Below are 18496 nucleotides of genomic sequence, written 5' to 3'. Positions count from 1 at the left end.
CTTCAACTGGACCTAAACAGAAGGCTGATTTACTCTTTAAAACGCTTTTAGTTTGACTTTTGTTTGTCGTTTCATAATAAACCGGTGCAGCAACAACACAGGCTCAGTTTGACACAAAAATGAGTAACAAGTAAATAAATACGTGTCATGGACACACACCCATAAACAAATGCAACAACAGGACTGTGATCCCAGATGGTGGTACAGATGTTTTGTCAGTCAAAAAAAAAAAGCCTCTTTTCTGTGTGTGAAACAATTGAAGTCATGCCATTACTTAATCTAATGAGAAACATGTGGTTCACCCAAATGTGTTAACCGGTGTCAATACTGTAATTACTTAAGTATTTAACATGATGGGTAAGAGTAGCAGCTAGAATTAGTGGGTGCTTTTACCCATGAAGTTAAGGGCAACGCACATCTGCTCCATAATGTTGGGTTAATATCGTCCCGCTGGGATAGAGATGTGTTTAAAAGAGAACAATCCTCTGCAGACACACTGGAAGTCAGGATCTTTGGTGGCTTTGCACCTCTAACTGTTAACAAATATTGGCCTCAAACTCTTTCTATGAAGGAAGATGACCGACGTCTGTCAAATTCTGTGGTTGGCAATGAGATCAAGTCCAATGAGAGGAAGAAGAATGTGATGCCTAACAACTACACTTCACCCCCTTCTGGGCCCAGCAGACTTTAAAACACAAACGAGACTAATTTGCAGGTTTCTGTAAACATAGTTTTCAGTCAGACTCACTGCCACAAACAGAAAGAAAAAGGTTATTAATCAATTAAGGCATCGACACAGGCCGGAGCTGTGCATTGTTTTTTTTTTTACCAGAGTAGAAAACAGAACAGGAAATATATGTACAAAAGGTACAGTTAAGTGCTACTCAAGCAGCCTCGTGTTGGCTAGATCCGGGGCAAGAAAAACTGGGACCAGGACTGGCCTTTTCTTGTTCCATTACGTACGGAGGGGTGGTGCGGGGGGGGCTGGTGTTGGGGCCCAGGAGCTATGCCCGAGTCAGACATCATCCTGAAGGAAAGCTCTAGGCCGTGGCCCAGGTTATTGGGGTACAACAATTTACATGAAAAGGGAGGAGTAAGGACACAAGAGGCTTGAGGACGCCACCCGGGGAAGGCGTCAGGGCGTCTCTCCATTGCGGCTGAAGAAGTACCTGACGGGAGGGCCGGGCAGGTCGTCGTCCCCGTCTGCCTCTGGGGCAAATGACACGGTGAGGTCGACGTAGCAGCGGTCCACGGATGGCTTGATCAGCTTCTGCATCCTGAGGAGAGGCGGAGGTGAGGTTCAGAGGTGCGAGGTTCTTCGGGGAGGTTACGAAGGATAGAATATGAGGAAACACTTACGTTAGCTTGAGTCTCTTCGAGTGCCCAGGCATCACAGGCACATAGAGCATCTTCACACCATGGACGACCATAGTGGGTTCGATTCCATACTTTTCCTGGAATACAACAAGCAATGGATTAAAAAAAACTAACGGACAAAGAAGCATTGACAAACCTCAGGGGAAATACGATCATCTGAATACAAGCAAATGGCTTCTCACCCTCACTGCGTTTATGAAGTCAGAGAGGGTGAAGTCCTCGTGGCCAAAGATAGTCCAACAGTCCCAGATGGAGAAGTAAATGTTGTCCCTGGGAAAGACGTCAGTCATTCAGTGCGTGGGGTCAAAACAGTCAACGAAACAGTTCCAGGTGTTTCATCACCTCAGTAGTGTGAGAAGCATTCCCTTACCTGATGAGTGACTGTTTGACTTGGGCCGGCTCCGTGAGCACCACTACAGGGATGGCCAAGTTAAAGAAGCAGTTTTTGAAAGACTCAAACTCGTAGCCTCCGACCACCTTCACCAACTCGAGGGCCACCTGAAGAAAAAAGAAACGACGCAAAGTTATGGATGTTTGAACAACGGAATTTACTTTTCAACATCTATCTACACTCCTGACGCCCTAATACTGTGAGTCTGGACCCTCCGGCGTGTTCAGAGGGTCTCCCAACCTCCAGGGGAAGTCGTCCAGGAGGGAACCTGATCAGATGCCTGAACCACCTCAACTGGCTCCTTTAGATGCCAAGGAGCAGCAGCTCTACTCCTCACACTATCTGGAAGGGTGAGCCCAGCCACTCTACGGAGGAAAGTCATTGCAGCCGCTTGTATCCGTGATCTGGTGGCCGGACCTTCACCTATTTGGCCCAGTCTGACCGGCACAACCTGAAAAGAACTACATGGGCCAACCAACGTCGGGGGTGATCAGTTGGGGGTCGGGTGCATTGTGCCAGTTTGAACAAATAGACAGAAAGTACAGATCGTCAAGTGTTAAACCACCGATGCGGGGACCGTTTCTCACCAGTCCGGCCACAGCGGCTGTTGCCGTGGCGATGGCGGGGATGATCTTGCCGGCGATCCGCTTGGTCTTGAGTCGGTCGGCCGGCTCGATGGCGTACATCCTGGCTCTGAGGGAGGACGCCGCCGTGACAAAGTCCATGTGGCCGTTGGCGTCGTCGTCCTTCTCGAACTGCAGCGGGCTCACCTGTAGCCTCTCTGTGTGACACACACACACACACACACACACACACACACACACACACACACACACACACACACACACACACACACACACACACACGGTTAGTAGTAGTTTTACACGGTTTGTGATGTAGAAGAGAGTCACACTGTTACAAATCATTGAATTTTCTTTGGCTGTGCACCTGCTGTGACGTTGTCGGTTGCGATGGCCTGCTCCAGCTGTGTGATGGCCTCCCTCTCTTCCTCGCTGCTCAGAGGCAACTTCATTGAATCGGGCTTCTTCGCCGACTCGTTGGTCTCTATACACTGGAAGGGACAGAGCAATCGAACAAGATTAGGGTTGTTGTTTTTAACACTATGATAGAAGCTCAAGCCCCAGCTCAGTGGGCGAAGCTCACCTTCTCCGAGGGCCTGTACTCGGGAATCTTGACATCTGAGAGAAGCCTGGTCACCTCCTCTTCGGTGACATCCTGATAAAGAAGGAAAAGTCCAGTCGGTGAGGAAGTGAGTGCTCGTTTGAGAAAGTGTATGAGCGTACGTGACCTACCTTTTCTGAGTACGGGATGTTGTAAATCCCTGCGAAGAGCCGGGCAGTGCTGACAATGAAACTGAAGTGCCTGCCGGGGGAGACGAGGAGGGTTTTGGTAAGACGTGAAACGTACGACACCAGAACGGCATGAACCGGAACGCAGGAGAGCATACTCACAAACAGTCGTTCAAGTCAAAATCAATCGGTGCTGGAGGTCTTTTTGGGGACTGCCAAAACAAACCTGAGGAAGAGAAGAATCATCAACTATAGTCATTGCTCTTAAGTACAATTTATACTGAAATCATTTGATAACTTTAGAGGTTTGCTTACTGCCATCTTTTAACCTGGTGTCTAGAGGGAAACAGTGCAACAGTTGTAGGGCCTACACACAAAGAGAAAATGATTGTGGCGCTTTCACCAACACACGTGTACATGTATTTAACGGGTGCGTGTTTTCAGGAGGAGACTTGTTACCTTTCTCTTGAAGTACTTCTCGAATTTCAGACGGCCGATTGTGATGCACTGTTCCCACCTGTTGGGCCGTTTGCTTAGCAGCTTAATGACCTGGAATGACCCCTCCAGACTTTCCCCCAGCTGCATCCTCTACACACACACACACACACACACACTCTTTAAAAACTAATTTTCATGTAAAGCATCACATTACTGGTGAAGGCTACTTAATACGAGTCGGAACAACACTTATGCCGTACAAAGCCTCACCTGTAGCACCACTTCAGCAGAGGGGTGTGTCTGCCAGAACGAGTTGTACATGGAGGGCTTGTGTGCAAACAGATTCTCAAACTAGACAAAGTTAAAGTTCAGAATTAGCACACAACAACGACGGTAAAAAAAAAAAAGGTAACTTGTTGGGTTTTGAGCTGGCTGACCTTGTCTCTGGCCCACTGAATGGTGTGCTCTATGACCGAAGGGAAGGACTTGAGAGTGCAGAATGGGATCTCCTCTTCTGGGGGGTCCCTCTGGGGAGCAAAGCCAATGATCACTGTAAAGACTAAGGTCTGCGTCTCGGACTGCCAGTACACCACGATAACAAAAAACACAAAGACGGTCTCACACACACACACACACACACACACACACACACACACACACACACAGACACTCACATGGCTGTTGTAGGACTCAGTCAAATTTGGCACGATGATTTCTGTGTGTCCTTTAGTTCCCATGGTGCCAGAGTCCAGGAGAGGTCTCTGATTGGATAAACACCGGCTGAAAACGAAACACGCGCAGAAACACGATTTATCACTTGTTGGCCAAATTAGTGAACAAAACTCCCCCGATTCACGCCGTAGGTGTGCTCTTTCTGGGTTTATGGTGAGAGACGGGCTCAGTCAGTGAAAGATGAAATGAAAGAAATAGAAATCAACTGAATGCTCGCGTGTGTCACTTTAATATTGGCGCCAACCTGTCCACGTATCTGCGGGCCTCCACGTTGTCCAGCGCGGTGACCACCAGGTTCAGGCGGGAGTAGAAGGAGTCGTTGTAGATGCTCTCGGTAGCGGGGCACACCTTGTTGAGGCGAGCGTCCACCTGCAGGTCCGGGTTGATTTCCAGAGTGGCCTCTGCTGCCGTGGTGCTCTTCGGTTTCTGAGACGCCGGGAGAAAAGGAAAAAAAGTGAGTGAATGTCTGTGTGGTGGATTCTGATCACGGCTCTTGTTAACTGTGATTGCAATCAGAGACACGATTGCACACATTGCAACGAGTAAAAGGTGAGTAAATATTGCATAGACTGGTTCACCTGTATATGATGCGGTCTGAAGAGAAACTGCCGATTGAGGTTGGACTTTTCTATGAGGTCGGGGTCTGTGATGCACACCTGAGAAGATGCAGAGCACAAATACTCACTAAATACATACTGACGAGCTGTGAAATACATCAAGTCAGACAAACGAGAGGAAACGCAGAGAGACCGCCCACCTCTCCTGAGCTGCTGGCCAATCCCACCCCGAGCAGGGCGAAGTTCTTCAGCATCTCACAGCCGATGGCCCCACAGCCCACCTGGAGGAGAAGACGTGGCAGCGGGTCATTTGGACGAGAACGGCAAAAACAATTCAACGTATGCGAACTGCTCAGTCCTTACCATGAACACCCTGAGCTTGTGCAGTTCCAGACACATGGATTCACCGATGCAGGCTCGTAGCCCGTCGTAGCGATCGCCCCTTGGGGAAAACTCCTCGGCAGCGACGGACTGAAGTGGCCGTACGACCTCGATGGCGTCGAGATAAAACTAAACGCAGGAGAAACAGAGGAGAATGAACTTTGAATCAGTTTTAAAAAGATGCAAAAATTGTTTAACAGGGTAGATTGAGCCATTGAACGGTTAATAAGCACCGTTTCACTTCTGTGGTTAAATCGAGTGACCTACCCACTGCTGCAGTGGCGCAAACTTCCCTGTGATGGCCTTAAGAACTTCCTGGCTGGCTAGACCTCCCACAGCCGCTGCTAACGGGGGGAGGGTTCCCCTCGCTGTTCTCGACAGACAGCGCACCAACTCCACGTTCACGGAAGCCTGGAAAGGAAAGACAAGATGAGACGTTAAGGCGTCTGTCAAAGAGGATGCGTGTGCATCTCTGCAGGTTCGACAAAATCAAAGCACGAGGGATACACACAAACTCACTTTGTTCCTGAGAGTTGCGTTCACTTCCTCGGTTAGCTTCAGTAAAACCTCGGCATCCTGTGAGCACCTGACGGCATAAAAAGTAAAAAAAACACTCCAACAACTTCACACACTGAAATCCACAACCAGGACCAAAGTTATCCTCGGGGACTGTTGAGCACAGGGAAGTAAAGCAGCAGATAAGATCTGGGCAGTGACGAGCACAGAAAGGTTGAGCTTACCCAGTGTTGGGGAGTCTGCTGTGCTGCTCCTGGAAGGTGTCCAGAGCCAACATGGCTGCATGGATCTGTAGCGGGGCCTGATGGGTAGAAAAAAAAAAAAGGGGGATTGTGGGGAAACTGCTTGTTTAAACTCAAACAAAGCCGTTTGCAAACAGCAGTTAGTACCACACAGCAGAGCTCACTTATCAAGACTGGCGTCACTGAAACTAACTGTTTATCAGGGGAAAAGAATAAGCACGCAACTGAACTTCACTTAGAAGCCATGTGACTCCACTAGTCTGTACACACGATCCAATCCAAACTTTATAAGCTGGTTATGCTGCATGCTTTTTGGGCAGGTGCCTTCTTAAAGTGCGCTAGCTCTGCTGTAGTCCTGGGTGGAGCCCAAAGTTAGCTGGCTAATCGTCCCTTTAGACCTTGGTTTGCCGTGGAGTCTGAAACCCTCACCTCTGGTTTACTGAAGTCTGGAGTCAGGAGCTGAGGATCACACAACTGTCTCTCTAATGTCTCCTGAAAAAGGACACACACACACAAAGAATATGTTTATTTAAACAAGTATTTATCTTTTTTGGTTCATCTGCAATATTCCTGACAAATACTGGACTTACAAATCTGTACGTCTTGGGGGTTTTCACCATAACAAAGAAACCTCCATGTGCATATGGTTGTAGTTGGGATGTGTCTCCTATTGCAAAGCTGTGAGGGGAGAGAACTAATACCACACACACACACACACACACACACACACACACACACACACACACACACACACACACACACACACACACACACACACACACACACACACACACACACACACACACACACACACACACACACACGATTAGATTAATGCGCTCTTATGTCACTTTATTCAGGAAAATCTCCCATTAATTCTGCTCTTTGAATCGTACAGCACATTTGTTTCTTCATATATAAATATTATTAACCATATTCTAGATGGTATGTAAATCTGTGATTCATCGGTAATGCTGGTGTTACAACTGCAATCGTAAACATACGCCAAAAACAGTGACGTCATTATCGTCTAAGCAGAAATAATACCTGAAATGGGCCGTGCGGTGCCGTTGACTTCCACCATGCCGTTGACCTCTCTGAAGACAACACTCTGGCCGGTCTGAAGGCCGTGGGGCTGGTTGTCCATGCAGGTTACCACCCCAGGATTGTCCTGAAGGGTCCAAATTTAACAAAAGGAGATCAAATGAAGCTCCTTTAACTTCTGACAATTAAAAAAAAATTGCCTGACAGGAAGAAGAAGGATAGAGAGATGACTACCTGAGTGATAGTTTGGATGAAAATCTCCTTGGGCTCCTCTCCTGTGGGATCCGACACCTCAAACTCCTCTCCGAAGTCACAAAACACCCGCACGCAGATGCCGTATGCGTCGCAGCCAATGAACTGGAAAGGACACCGGGTTAAAAAAAGCGGTTCATTCTCGCGTTTAACTTGTTTGCGCGTTACGCCACGTGCAAGTCGTGGTCCAGCCAACGCTGTGCGGTGCATAAGCGCTACGTGGACTTACTCTGATGGGGGGTTGATGGGAGTGGCAGAAGTGGTTCACTCGCTTCTGCAGGCTCAGTCGGGCTTCAGTCAGAATCACACACTGCAGGAGAGAGCAGAGCACAATGCAGGTTTGGAACAAGTGGGCGTTTTGGATGACAGCTGTGAAGGAGATCAAGTTGAAGAAGTGTTTTTCTTTTTTTGATTTAGATTTTGAAACTCTTTCCACCTCGCCTCCACCAGAAACTATTTTAACTGCTGCGAATCCAAGCTGGTCGATCCCACCCTCCGTTCTCCAAGAACTACAGGTTCTGAAAGCGAAGCCTTGCCTGATACTTCCCGAGGAAGCCGAGATCGGTGTTGTCGTCCAGAGCCAACGAGGACACGTCGACGTGGACGTACGGGTTCAACTCTGCAACCCGGGGGCACACCGCCTCCACCCTGAGGCACAATGTGACAGAAGAGGCGCATGATGTTACAGATTGTGAGCGATAAGAGGTGAAGAGGGACAGTCCAGCGTTGCGTTTTACCTTCTCTTCTGGCTCAACACGTCCTCTTTGTGGATAAAGAAGTTGGAGCCCAGATCCCAGGTTTCACACTGCTTCGTGTCGTGAAGGGTGACTGCCTGCACACAGATACAAAGATATAAGGCTGCAGGAAGACCAACTCTCAGGACACTCCACGTTGAAACATTAAATACTGCATACCTTCACGCCAGCCAGGACGATATTCTTTGCTGTGGAACCAGAATGAATCAGTGTCAAACCACCATTGAGTGATAGTAGATCATGTGAACACTGTGGCATTGAATATCTTACAGCAGTGCTGATGTGCAATAATAGGACATTTTGGCCCAACATTACCTATCTCGATTCCCAGTCCTCCCATTCCACTGAGGAAGACTGAGGACCGGGCCATCTGGTGCATGGCACTGTCTCCCAGCACATAGCGCTGGCGGCTGCACAAAGAAAGGGAGGCAGGAAGAGGAAGTATGAGGGACTGTGGTATACAGCACAGTACATTAATGTCACGTTATCTGTAGTTTCAAGTGCTTTCAAAAGGGACTGCGGTTACTAGACTTGCCTGTAAAGAGAGTCGTCAATCTCCATCGAGTCTGCAGCCATGCTGGGAGGGGAAGAGGGGGGAATTCAACTGTCTGAGAACACGGCTCTACCTACTGAACCACAAACAGAGTACAAACAGGGATTACCAAAGATAGAAAGCGCATGGGTTGTCCACCGGTAGTAATCTAAAACCAACGCCCTGTTGTGGGTTAGCTAAATGGCTAACTTTACCCACACATCCCGGCTGACTCTAACATGAGTTGTCACCAATGTTGTTAGACCTGGCAGCTGTCAGTCGCGCGCAAACGTAAACTGACTGTCTCGAGCCAACGTAGTGACGTCTTTCAACAGTGAAATCTCACAGCAGTTGAGTTAGCGTTAGCTACCGTAATAACCGCTGGCTGACTTGTGAACCTGCTGGGGAAAGCTCAGCGTTAGCAGCTACAGCTAGCTAGCGCTGAGTGCCACTGCTGCCTGGTGCCGGTGCCGAGGACACTTGTCATGAGCTCGTTAAAAGTGGTGACACACACGTTAGGCTACGGATAACTGCCCAGGGTTGTCAGCGGTTTTAATTATTATCTTTCTACCAATCGATATGAAAAAGGCGCTGTGAATATTGTTAAAATGAGACAAATAATCTTACGTAGCTACCTGTCAGTATGCGCGACGGGCTAGAGGGAATGAATGGTTGTGACTGGTTAAAAACTTGGAGTTGTTCCGGGTTATGACGATCACGTGATCGAGGTCATTCAATATGTTTACAGTATTTTTCAGCTATTTTGTGATTCAAATTGAATTTATTCACTAAATCCAATCCGAAATATAACTAATATTCTCTTCTATTATCATATACAAATTAAAAAACTAAATATCAAGTAGTATATTTTCAGAGAATGAATCAGCAAGAAAACTATTTTCACAAACTCATCGGCCCAGGAAGAAAATACTGAATCGGGTGTTATTATAATATATATATCAAGAAAAAACTAAAGGAGAAATAAATAGTGAGGGGTGTAACGTGTTGCAATGTACAGATTAATAACAATAATAGAAGTTTGGGATATTTCAGCAGTTTGCATTTGAGCTGTGACATCACCTCCTCAAAGTGCATTTAAGAGGTAGTGTCAGTATTTTCAGCGTGATTATTTCTTTGTGTGAATCTCAGCTCCAGTTGAGAAAGTAAGGACAGATTGCTGAACCGGTCCCAGCCAGAGAGACGGGTCAGAAAAGCAGCATTTGGGTCTTCCACTGTTTAAAGAAACAAAGGTCAACAGCCAAGTGAAACATTTACGCACGACTCCCATTCTGGAGGATGATTTATTGAGGAAAGAAACAAGTCTGCTGCTGTCTTTTATATATTTGTGCAATTTGTGTCTCTGGGCTTTTTTGTATGTATGTATGTGTGTGTGTGTGTGAGGGCGTGAGAAAAAAAAGTTTCGGTGTCTTCTATAGGTCTATATATCTGTTTGGCCTGAAGTGAAAATTATCTAAGAATAAAAATCCACTTAATCCTAAAGCTGGATATAAAGAAGATTTGACTCAGTGATTTAGTTTGTCTGTGACAGACACTCCCTCAACTTCAGACTTCAGAGACACCCTCCCTCTAATCATATTGGTCAGGGACACACACACACGCAGGAACCTCCCCTCCCCCCTGAACTGGAGCCAAAATCACACACATGCACACACATGCACACACAGCAGGACTTCTGAACTCCAAAGTGCCACTGTCGCCTCTCGGACGCCTGACCCCCTCAGAATCGCTCTCTCCTGGCAATGTGGTGCAGTCGTATGGCACTGCGTCAGCTCCAGCGGTTCGCTGCTGCTCCACTGACTGGGGGTCTCAACGCGCTAAGGGAGATGTCAACCCTGCAACGGGTGTACGTCACCCGACAGATCCCACCCGAGGGCCTGAGGATCCTCCGTGAATCTGGACAGTGAGTGTCCCGTTTTGTCACTTTGAATCCGGATCGTGTAATTTAGCTGACTGTGATACCCTTTTTGAGTGGTCTGCTTTGTTCATCATTTACTTTGCGTAAACAGGGCTGCTAATGTTTGCCTTTGGGTTAGTCAGATAAGACTGGTCGCCTAAAGAGTATTCCCCCACAGCAGAGCTGAAGGAACTCTCTCCGCACCGTAAAAGGCCCCAGTATTTCTGTATAAACCTACAGTAGGTGTGGCACAGCTTGAGATGCGCCATATATTGTTCGGAACAATAACTAAGCTTTAGCAACCAATGCCATTTCTTCTGCCGATGATTAAAAAATCCATTCGATATGGATCCTGTTTCTGTTTTCCCAGGGTGCAGTTTGAACTGTGGGACTCCGATGACGCCCCTGTGCCCAGGGAGGAGCTCCTGCAGCAGGTCAGAGGCGTCGACGGTCTGGTGTGCGTGTTGACGGAGAAGATCGATACGGAGCTGCTGGATGCTGCAGGTCGGGGGGGAGGACGGCCTTTATGTTGAGCGACGAATGCAGTAAAAAATGCCCTGTGTTTATCTTTTGGTGTACTCCCGCAGGTCCAAACCTGAAGGTCCTCAGCACCATGTCGGTGGGATTCGACCATCTCTCTTTGGAGGAGCTGAAGAAGAGGTGATTCTCATCTTTCTATTTCCATGAGACGCATCAAAGTCGAAGGTGTTGATATATTTAATGGACGTGTGTGTGTGTGTGTGTGTGTGTGCGCTTTCCCCCCAGAGGGATCCGTGTGGGTTACACCCCGGACGTCCTCACCGATTCTGTGGCTGAGCTGACTGTGGCTCTGCTGCTCGCCACCTCCAGGAGGCTCATAGAGGCCACACATGAAGCCAAGACGTAACGTACCACACACTACTGAGATCCATCCACGTATAAAGACATTTTTGGGGCAGAGGGTCAAAGGTTAAACTCTCTCTCTCGTCAGTGGCGGCTGGGGCACATGGAGAACTCTGTGGCTGTGTGGACACGAGCTCACCAACAGCACCGTGGGGATCCTGGGCCTGGGGAGGATAGGTGAGCACGGCAGCATCTGAAACACGACGCGCACGAACATGCTCGTCGATCAATCTGCCATTCCCGTAAAAAAAAAAAAAAACAACGATTCTTCTCGCTTTGTGTTCGAAGGCGTGGCCATCGCCGAGCGCCTGGCTGCTTTCAAGGTCAAGAAGTTCATCTACGCGGACGTGGCCCCCAGGCCCGAGCTGGCCGGCCTCATCAATGCAGAGTACGGTAAGGGCTGTAGAGATTTACTGCTTTCACATCCTGACCTCACAGACACTCAATAAGTTGTCACTTTTAAGGAAAGGAAATGACACGTCAGGCCTTTGATTCTTTAGTCTCTTTCGACGAGCTGGCTGAGCGGTCTGATTTCCTGGCTGTGTGCTGCGCCTTAACGCCGGAAACCAAGGAGATCTGCAACAAGGACCTCTTCTCCAAGATGAAGAGCACCTCCATCTTCATCAACACAAGCAGGTGCACAGACACAACTGAATCACTTTGACACATGACTGTACGACGATGCCGTGTAATGAAATACTCGACCATCCAGTCTCCCCGAATCTGGCCGTGAGAACGGTAACCATGCTTTTCTCTAATTCTGGTCCTTCTGTTGAGTTAAGAGGGGGCGTGGTGAACCAGGAAGACCTGTATGAGGCTCTGTCCACTGGCCAGATTGCGGGAGCTGGGTTGGATGTGACTGTTCCAGAGCCGCTGCCCACAGACCACCCGCTCTTCACCCTCAAAAACTGCGGTGAGTGTGACAGACTTATCGGTGCTTAAAGGGACAGTTCAGAGCTCCTTTAAGGCTCAACTTCATCATCATCTGTCTTTATAAACGCTCTCCTCCCACAGTGATTCTCCCACATATTGCCAGTGCCTCTTACACCACCCGCAACGCCATGTCTGCCCTGGCGGCAAACAACCTCCTGCTGGGCCTGCGGGGCGAGCCGATGATCAAAGAGCTCAAGCTGTAGAGAAGGAAACATCAGTTCAACTTGTGTGCCTAATTATTCATTTCCACGATTCAAATAAAACCGCCGCTTCAACTTTGTAACGCTACGCTTCCTTATTCGCTTCCATCTTAATCTTCAACGTGTAAAACAACCTTCTTATTCTTGTGAGCGCCTTCAGCTCGTATTTCCCCAAAAATGTCACCAGCAAACAAAACGGAATTTCCTCGTTTTTTAATCAGTCTATACAACAACTGAACATACTGTACAATCTTCATAGCGTTCAACAGCAAAGAGACAAAACATTTAGTCCTCTCGAGTTTACATTATGTTAGGTACACAGAAAAAACAACACACACAGAAGTACTTCAGATTTGGCATATTAACAAAAGCCCAGCTTTTCAAGCTAGAGGGCGTAAGGCAGTGACTTTTATAATATCGATTTTTTTAATGCATTTGAACATTTTGGCATATTCATACAAGGGGGGGGGGGGGGGGGGTGTAGTACAGTCAGTGCATTTTTCAGAGGTTCACATTAACAGTTTACGCAAAAAGCTTTTAGCAGACAGCACCATAATGGTCCTCACCAGGCCTCTCAGGAGCAGACTCACGGCTTCACCACTGATTCTACAGGTAAGCCGGAGGAACGACTCTCCTGAAGGTGGAAGTCAAGGTTATCCGTTAACATTTGGGAACAGTGTGATGACTCTAGAAAAAAGGGTAGAATAAGGTGCAGACTAGGAATGGGAGCGACGGCCGCCTGTTTCTCATCGACAGTGCAGAGGAGACACGACACAGCAAAGCAGTCAAGTATACAAAAAGGCAAACGTGTCGTTTTTTTTCTTTTTTTTTTTACCCATTTCGCTTCACTTAAACAGAAGAACACTGATTTCAATCAAACAACCGTCTACCAATGCATGTCTGTCTTTTTTTAGTCGTACTCTAATGGATATGAATGGATTTGTAGATACAGGTTGACAATAAAATTACACACATTAAAAAACAGCTAAAACTCCTGAAATTAAACTTGAAAAAAATGACAGGAGACCCTGTAAAAATCACTTTCTGACTTATCACAACGTGTGTTTGATTTCAAACTGTGGACATTGTGTGTTATAGATCGCCTGCTAGCAAAAATGCTACGACCGTTAGCTTGAAAACCCCCCTGAGAGCCGGTGGAGTTGGATAATTGCAATACAGCGACGTTTTCACATCCAACAGTCCAGTAAAAAAAAAAAGAAGGATTTGTCGAAGTGCTTTTCACAAGATGTACAAAGACGGGGTGTGTATACAGCACAGATATCAAGTACAGTAGCAGAAATGATACACGATGTTTTGTTCTTCTGGAGTTGTTTTGTCGTAACGGACCACAAATGTGCAGTATTTACATTTCTAAAGCCCTTTATCAGCACGTGCTGAACCTCAGCCAATCATTTCTCTTTAGACGACTCCGCCTCTTGGCACTACTTCATTCCCCTTCTAATAAACACACACACACACACACACTGCATGTGTGTGGACGGTCTGTTAAGACAGCTTCAGACTTCTGTGGTCAGTAACCAATAAGGAGGGAAAATGCCAGAATTGATACAATTGAAAAATCACAAAGAAAGGTGCCGGGTAACGACACAAAATAAGGTGCGTTTTACAGCGTGTGAAGTCGTTATTTAAAATAGGCATTATAATGCAATAGTAGCTTTTCTCAAAAAGAGACTGCAAGGCCCAGTGAATGCAGCGATTAGTTTTTCATCACTTCGGTAAATAAAAAAAGATTGTTTTGTCCAGTCGACGGCGTTTTCGCTGCAACGATATACCAGATTCTCCGTCATCTTCTCCGTCGGTTGAACTGGAATCGGACTCGATCCACCTTTTAGTTTACAGTACAGCACCAGGAGCACACAGCCGTCAACAGTTCTCAACACTTACAGGCATCACATCTGGCACACAAACTGAATCCCACTCCGCCGGTCCGCCGTCTGCACGACTGCCCTCGTGCAGAACAAGGCACGGTCGATATGCAGCACGGTCTGATGCGGGCTGCGGCTCCACGTTTCACAAACGTGCGGTGAAAAAAAAGTCCGTAGATGTTTGTTCTGGATGTTGGCGCTGCACAGCTGCCTCCCTCACACAGAGCATTAGTGAGTTAACTCTGCTTCAATAAGCGCACCGCAAAACTGCAGACGTTCGGCACAAAGGGATCACCTCACCAGATCGATTTCACTCACATGACACCTTCTACACAGACAACATAGATAACAGTGTAGCAGCTTCACAACTAAAGTCTAGACTGGCGGTCAGACACTCTCAGGGGAGTAGACACTGTATATATATCTACGGTTATTCTATGATCAATCCATAGCAACACATGTGGCACATTTGCATCCCTGTCGACCTTCTACGACTAAATGTGTTTACTCGGACTTTAGCCGCCGCGACAGTGTGGGTTTCTCATGAAAAACATTACAATATCGTCCCTATCTTTGGTCTGTCGTCAGGAGGGAACAGCTGATCGCATCCGCCTGCTCTGTTACAGCTTCAGAAAACTTTTTTTTGGGGGGGGGGGCTTTGAATCCAGCTCATCACTGATCCCACTCCGATGCGGTGTCGGCCCTACAGCAGGGCGTTGGACATGTTGCTGTTCTGCCAGCGCAGGCAGGTGGTCTTGCAGTGCTTGTACAGGTGGGAGGACTGGCTGAAGCGCTTGCCGCACTTGAGACACGCGTAGGGTTTCTCTCCCGTGTGGACGCGGATGTGTTTCTTGCAGTCGGTCAGCGTGAGGAAGGTCTTGCAGCAGATCTTGCAGGCGTACTTGCGAGCCCCCTCGACCACCAGGACGTTGTGCTCCGACAGCGCCTTCTTGCACTTGGACAGGACGTCCGCCGAGGCGCGGGTCAGCTGCGGGAGGAGGGAGGTGGGCCTGCCGCCGTTCATCCCGTACCCGCCGCTCTCGTTCAGCAGCAGAGGACTCGCCAGGCTCGAGGAGGAGGAGGACGAGGCGGCGTCCTGGAGGAGGCCGCCCACTCCTTCGTCTCCTCCCGCGCCGGTAGTCGTTTTCGGAGCGATGCGTCTGTAACCCGGGTAACCCAGGGCGGCGGCAGTTGCTGCGCCTGCTCGCCCCAGGGAGTGGAGCCCCAGACTGGAGCGCTGGAAGTCCAGACCGAAGGGATCTCCCCCTCCACGCCCCCCGCCGCCACTTCCCCCACCTCCTCTGGGGTTCCCCAAACCGTCGTGCAGGGGGCGGAGGAACAGAGACTCGGCTTGAAGGTTGTCTCCAAAACTGCTGCGACTCTCGCCACCGAGCGGACCCGACTTCAGGAGAGAGGACGAAGCCGAGCCGAACGGCCTGGCAGCTTCCTGTCTGAGCAGGAAGTGGTGTGCCACCGCGTCGCCAGTCGTCGTGTTGGGGAGGTCGTCTTCACCAGTGAAATCCTTGGGGCCGAGGAAGCTGGAGATGCTAAAACCGGATTTGCCACCCAGCCCGCTATTACACCCGAAGCCTCCTCCTCCTCCTCCTCCTCCTGCCATGCCGCTCGTGAGGAGCAGCTGGGAGCCGGGCTGCAGCAGGGACTCGGAGCTGGGCTGGGGCTCGGAGGTGAAGCTGCGGTCGCTGCTCTCCGGGCTCAGCTCCGCCTTCTCCTCCTCCTCCTGGCCTCCAGGCTCGGCCTGCGATGTGACGTCGCTGATTTCGTCTGCTGGCTCCGGCGAGCTTAGCGGCTCTCGTTTAACCACAACCTGCGGGAAGCAAAGGAGGAGGTTTTACACAGCAGCTAAGCTAAAGCAGCAGGACTCGCTTGTTCTTTATTTGTACATATGAGTAATAAAAGAAAACTTCACTTTCTGTTTCATACTTTTTCTCTACTTATTATTCACCCAAAATGTTCTGTTTTATCAGTAGTTGGGTTTAAAAAATAAATAATCCATCCATCCATGAATACAAAATAAGTTCCGTCATCATTTCAAGTGTTAACGTGTAAAAAAAAGAAATCGTACAGATGTCACGACCAGATGTTGTTGCCTGAGGCACTCTCAGACGACTCAAGCAGCATCTTTACCTTCTGTTCCTGTTCTTCTGCCTCCTCCTCTGCCCCCGATTTGATCTTCACCCCTGCTCTGTTGACCTGGAGGTCCTGCTCCTCCATGTCCTCCTCCTTCCTCACCCCTCCCTGCATCCTCCCCGAGTCCTCCCCCTCACAGTGTCCGCTGTCCGACTGGCTGGGCATCTGGGGGTCATCTTGGGGCGCCCCTACCAGGCCGCCGATTGCGCCGTCCAATTTGGATTCGTCGCCCATCTTGCGGGAGTCCGGGGAGAGCAGCGCTCCCTCCTCCCGCTCCGCGTTCGCCCCTTCTTCTCCCAGCAGCCCCAGGTTCGGGCCGGAGCTGCGCTGCCTCTGCCTGGGCCTCTCCTCCGACAGGCCCAGGGCCAGAGGGGGCTTGCGTTTGTGGAAGCGTCGGATCGGGAAGGAGGCTCTCTGTTCCACCACCCTACCGCCGACCACGTTCCCGACTCCGTCCTCCTCCATCCCACCCAGAGCGGAGCTCACCAAGCTGAGCCCCAGCTGCTGCAGCAGGAAGGAGCGCTGCAGCTTCGACGCGGCGGCGTTTGCTGCGAGGTTAGCGTTGGCTGCGAGGGTGGGGTTTACTGCTGTATCTGCGACTTGCTGCTGCTGCTGCTGCTGCTGCTGCTGCCTGTGCCTCTGCTGCTCCTGCTGCGGGTGGTGGAGGTGGTGGTGGTGGTGGTGGGGGGGTCTGTCGGACGAGGGGGACACGGGCAGGGTGCGCGTGGTCAGGTAGTGTTTGCAGGCCTTGACTACATTGTTGAGGTGCAGATGCGAGGCCGCGAGGAGGATATCCATGACGTTGCTCTCCCCCAGCATCAGAGTCGAGGTGTACATCATGTCCACCAGGGCGGCAAAAGCTTCAGCCGTCACCACCTGCAAGCACACAGGAAGTTGATTGTCTGTCTGTCTGTCTCTCTCTTTATCTCTTTCTCTGTCTCTCACTCACACACACTCACACACTCACTACTTCTACTACTACTACTACTGCCCTCTTTTACACTATTACAACATTAAGACCCAAACCTCGCTGTCCAGCTGGATCATGTTCATGCTGGAATCTCCCTCTGCGACCGTGAACAGTGCGCGGAAGTGGGTGCTGCAGGCTGCCAGCACCGAGCGGTGGGCCTTGAAGTGTCTGCTGCCCACCACGATGACGCAGTCGCACAGCTGACCGTGGACGCGCTGATAGTTGAGCTGCTGGAAGATCTGCTCAAAGTGGCCCGGGAAATCCATGGCCCTGAATTTAAAATCAAACATTTACTGCTTCCATCCTCTCACATTTGATGTTCTCTTACAGTAAACGGAACATCTTCCAGTTTTAATGCAGATTGAAGACATCCCATTTGATCTCTGTGGAACTGGGATGAGCATTTCTTTCTCTATTTTCTTATATTTCATAGACTACATGATCAATCCATTATTTGGGTATTCACTATCCTCACATCAACTGATTATGAAATGATGAGTGTGAAGATGATGGTGGTCTAAATGAGAGTACAGGACACGTGAAAGTAAAGGTGGGGTTAGAGTGAGCTTTTACACAGACGAAGATGTTTGAAGATGTTTTCATGTGCCCGTTTTGTTTGGGAAGGTGTTGATAAAGAGACAAAATAATCAAAACCTGTGATGGGGTGAAAGGCTGCTACATTCCTTATGGTGCAAATTTAACAAATGCACTACAGGAATGTACTACTGTTTGTCATGTGTTTGTTGTGTTGCAAAGGGTCTACATCTGAATTCCGTTGTGCATCCCTGTTTCATAATGACAATAAATGATCTTAAATTATTCTGTGGAGCTACACAAATTCCAGTGAGATTGCTAATTAAAGTGCACAGAGAGCAATGCTTCACAGTGGGTTTAATTACACGTTATTACGTAACATGCTATGGCATATGCTACGCATAGCCACACAGTGAAACGTTACATGTGTAACGACGTTACAGCTAGTACATCTAGAGTCTAACACATGACAAGTTAACGTTAGCTAGTTTAACGCATAGC

At 48.9% G+C, this 18496-nt stretch overlaps 3 protein-coding genes across 4 annotated transcripts; 1 reads left to right on the top strand and 2 right to left on the bottom strand.

Moving 5' to 3' along the window:
- Nucleotides 1-1121: 1121 nt before the first annotated feature.
- On the bottom strand, nt 1122-9197 carry uba6 (ubiquitin like modifier activating enzyme 6). Of its 2 annotated transcripts, none has more exons than XM_079160155.1 (32): nt 9163-9197; nt 8531-8624; nt 8311-8405; nt 8155-8183; nt 7978-8072; nt 7777-7888; nt 7470-7550; nt 7223-7345; nt 6992-7115; nt 6535-6638; nt 6374-6436; nt 5927-6003; nt 5706-5772; nt 5454-5597; nt 5169-5315; nt 5006-5086; nt 4827-4904; nt 4493-4674; nt 4191-4296; nt 3954-4043; nt 3787-3867; nt 3538-3666; nt 3394-3445; nt 3241-3304; nt 3082-3151; nt 2933-3004; nt 2717-2840; nt 2356-2549; nt 1748-1875; nt 1560-1647; nt 1360-1454; nt 1122-1277 (listed from the first exon to the last, which is right to left on the bottom strand). In XM_079160155.1, the coding sequence occupies exons 2-32, from the start codon at nt 8569-8571 to the stop codon at nt 1136-1138; spliced, it is 3078 nt and encodes a 1025-aa protein (XP_079016281.1). In that variant the 5' UTR covers nt 8572-8624; nt 9163-9197; the 3' UTR covers nt 1122-1135. The 2 variants fall into 2 exon arrangements, with proteins under 2 accessions (XP_079016281.1, XP_079016282.1); XM_079160156.1 differs by having other exon boundaries at nt 8531-8621; nt 9163-9183.
- A 1090-nt stretch (nt 9198-10287) lies between these two features.
- Nucleotides 10288-12499, top strand: grhprb (glyoxylate reductase/hydroxypyruvate reductase b; the record flags this gene model as incomplete). The annotated part of the gene is made up of 9 exons (XM_079158942.1): nt 10288-10448; nt 10813-10946; nt 11030-11102; nt 11208-11324; nt 11413-11501; nt 11613-11717; nt 11825-11960; nt 12107-12237; nt 12339-12499. The coding sequence occupies 9 exons, from the start codon at nt 10288-10290 to the stop codon at nt 12458-12460; spliced, it is 1068 nt and encodes a 355-aa protein (XP_079015068.1). The 3' UTR covers nt 12461-12499.
- A 2547-nt stretch (nt 12500-15046) lies between these two features.
- On the bottom strand, nt 15047-17727 carry zbtb5 (zinc finger and BTB domain containing 5; the record flags this gene model as incomplete). The annotated part of the gene is made up of 3 exons (XM_079159853.1): nt 15047-16168; nt 16489-17367; nt 17518-17727. The coding sequence occupies 3 exons, from the start codon at nt 17725-17727 to the stop codon at nt 15047-15049; spliced, it is 2211 nt and encodes a 736-aa protein (XP_079015979.1).
- Nucleotides 17728-18496: the final 769 nt, after the last annotated feature.

This window comes from Pholis gunnellus (genome assembly GCF_910591455.1).
Source record: "Pholis gunnellus genome assembly, chromosome: 5".
Taxonomy (NCBI): domain Eukaryota; kingdom Metazoa; phylum Chordata; class Actinopteri; order Perciformes; family Pholidae; genus Pholis; species Pholis gunnellus.
The sequence above is the reverse complement of the archived record's forward strand: the minus strand, read 5'-3'. Positions and strand labels throughout refer to the sequence as shown.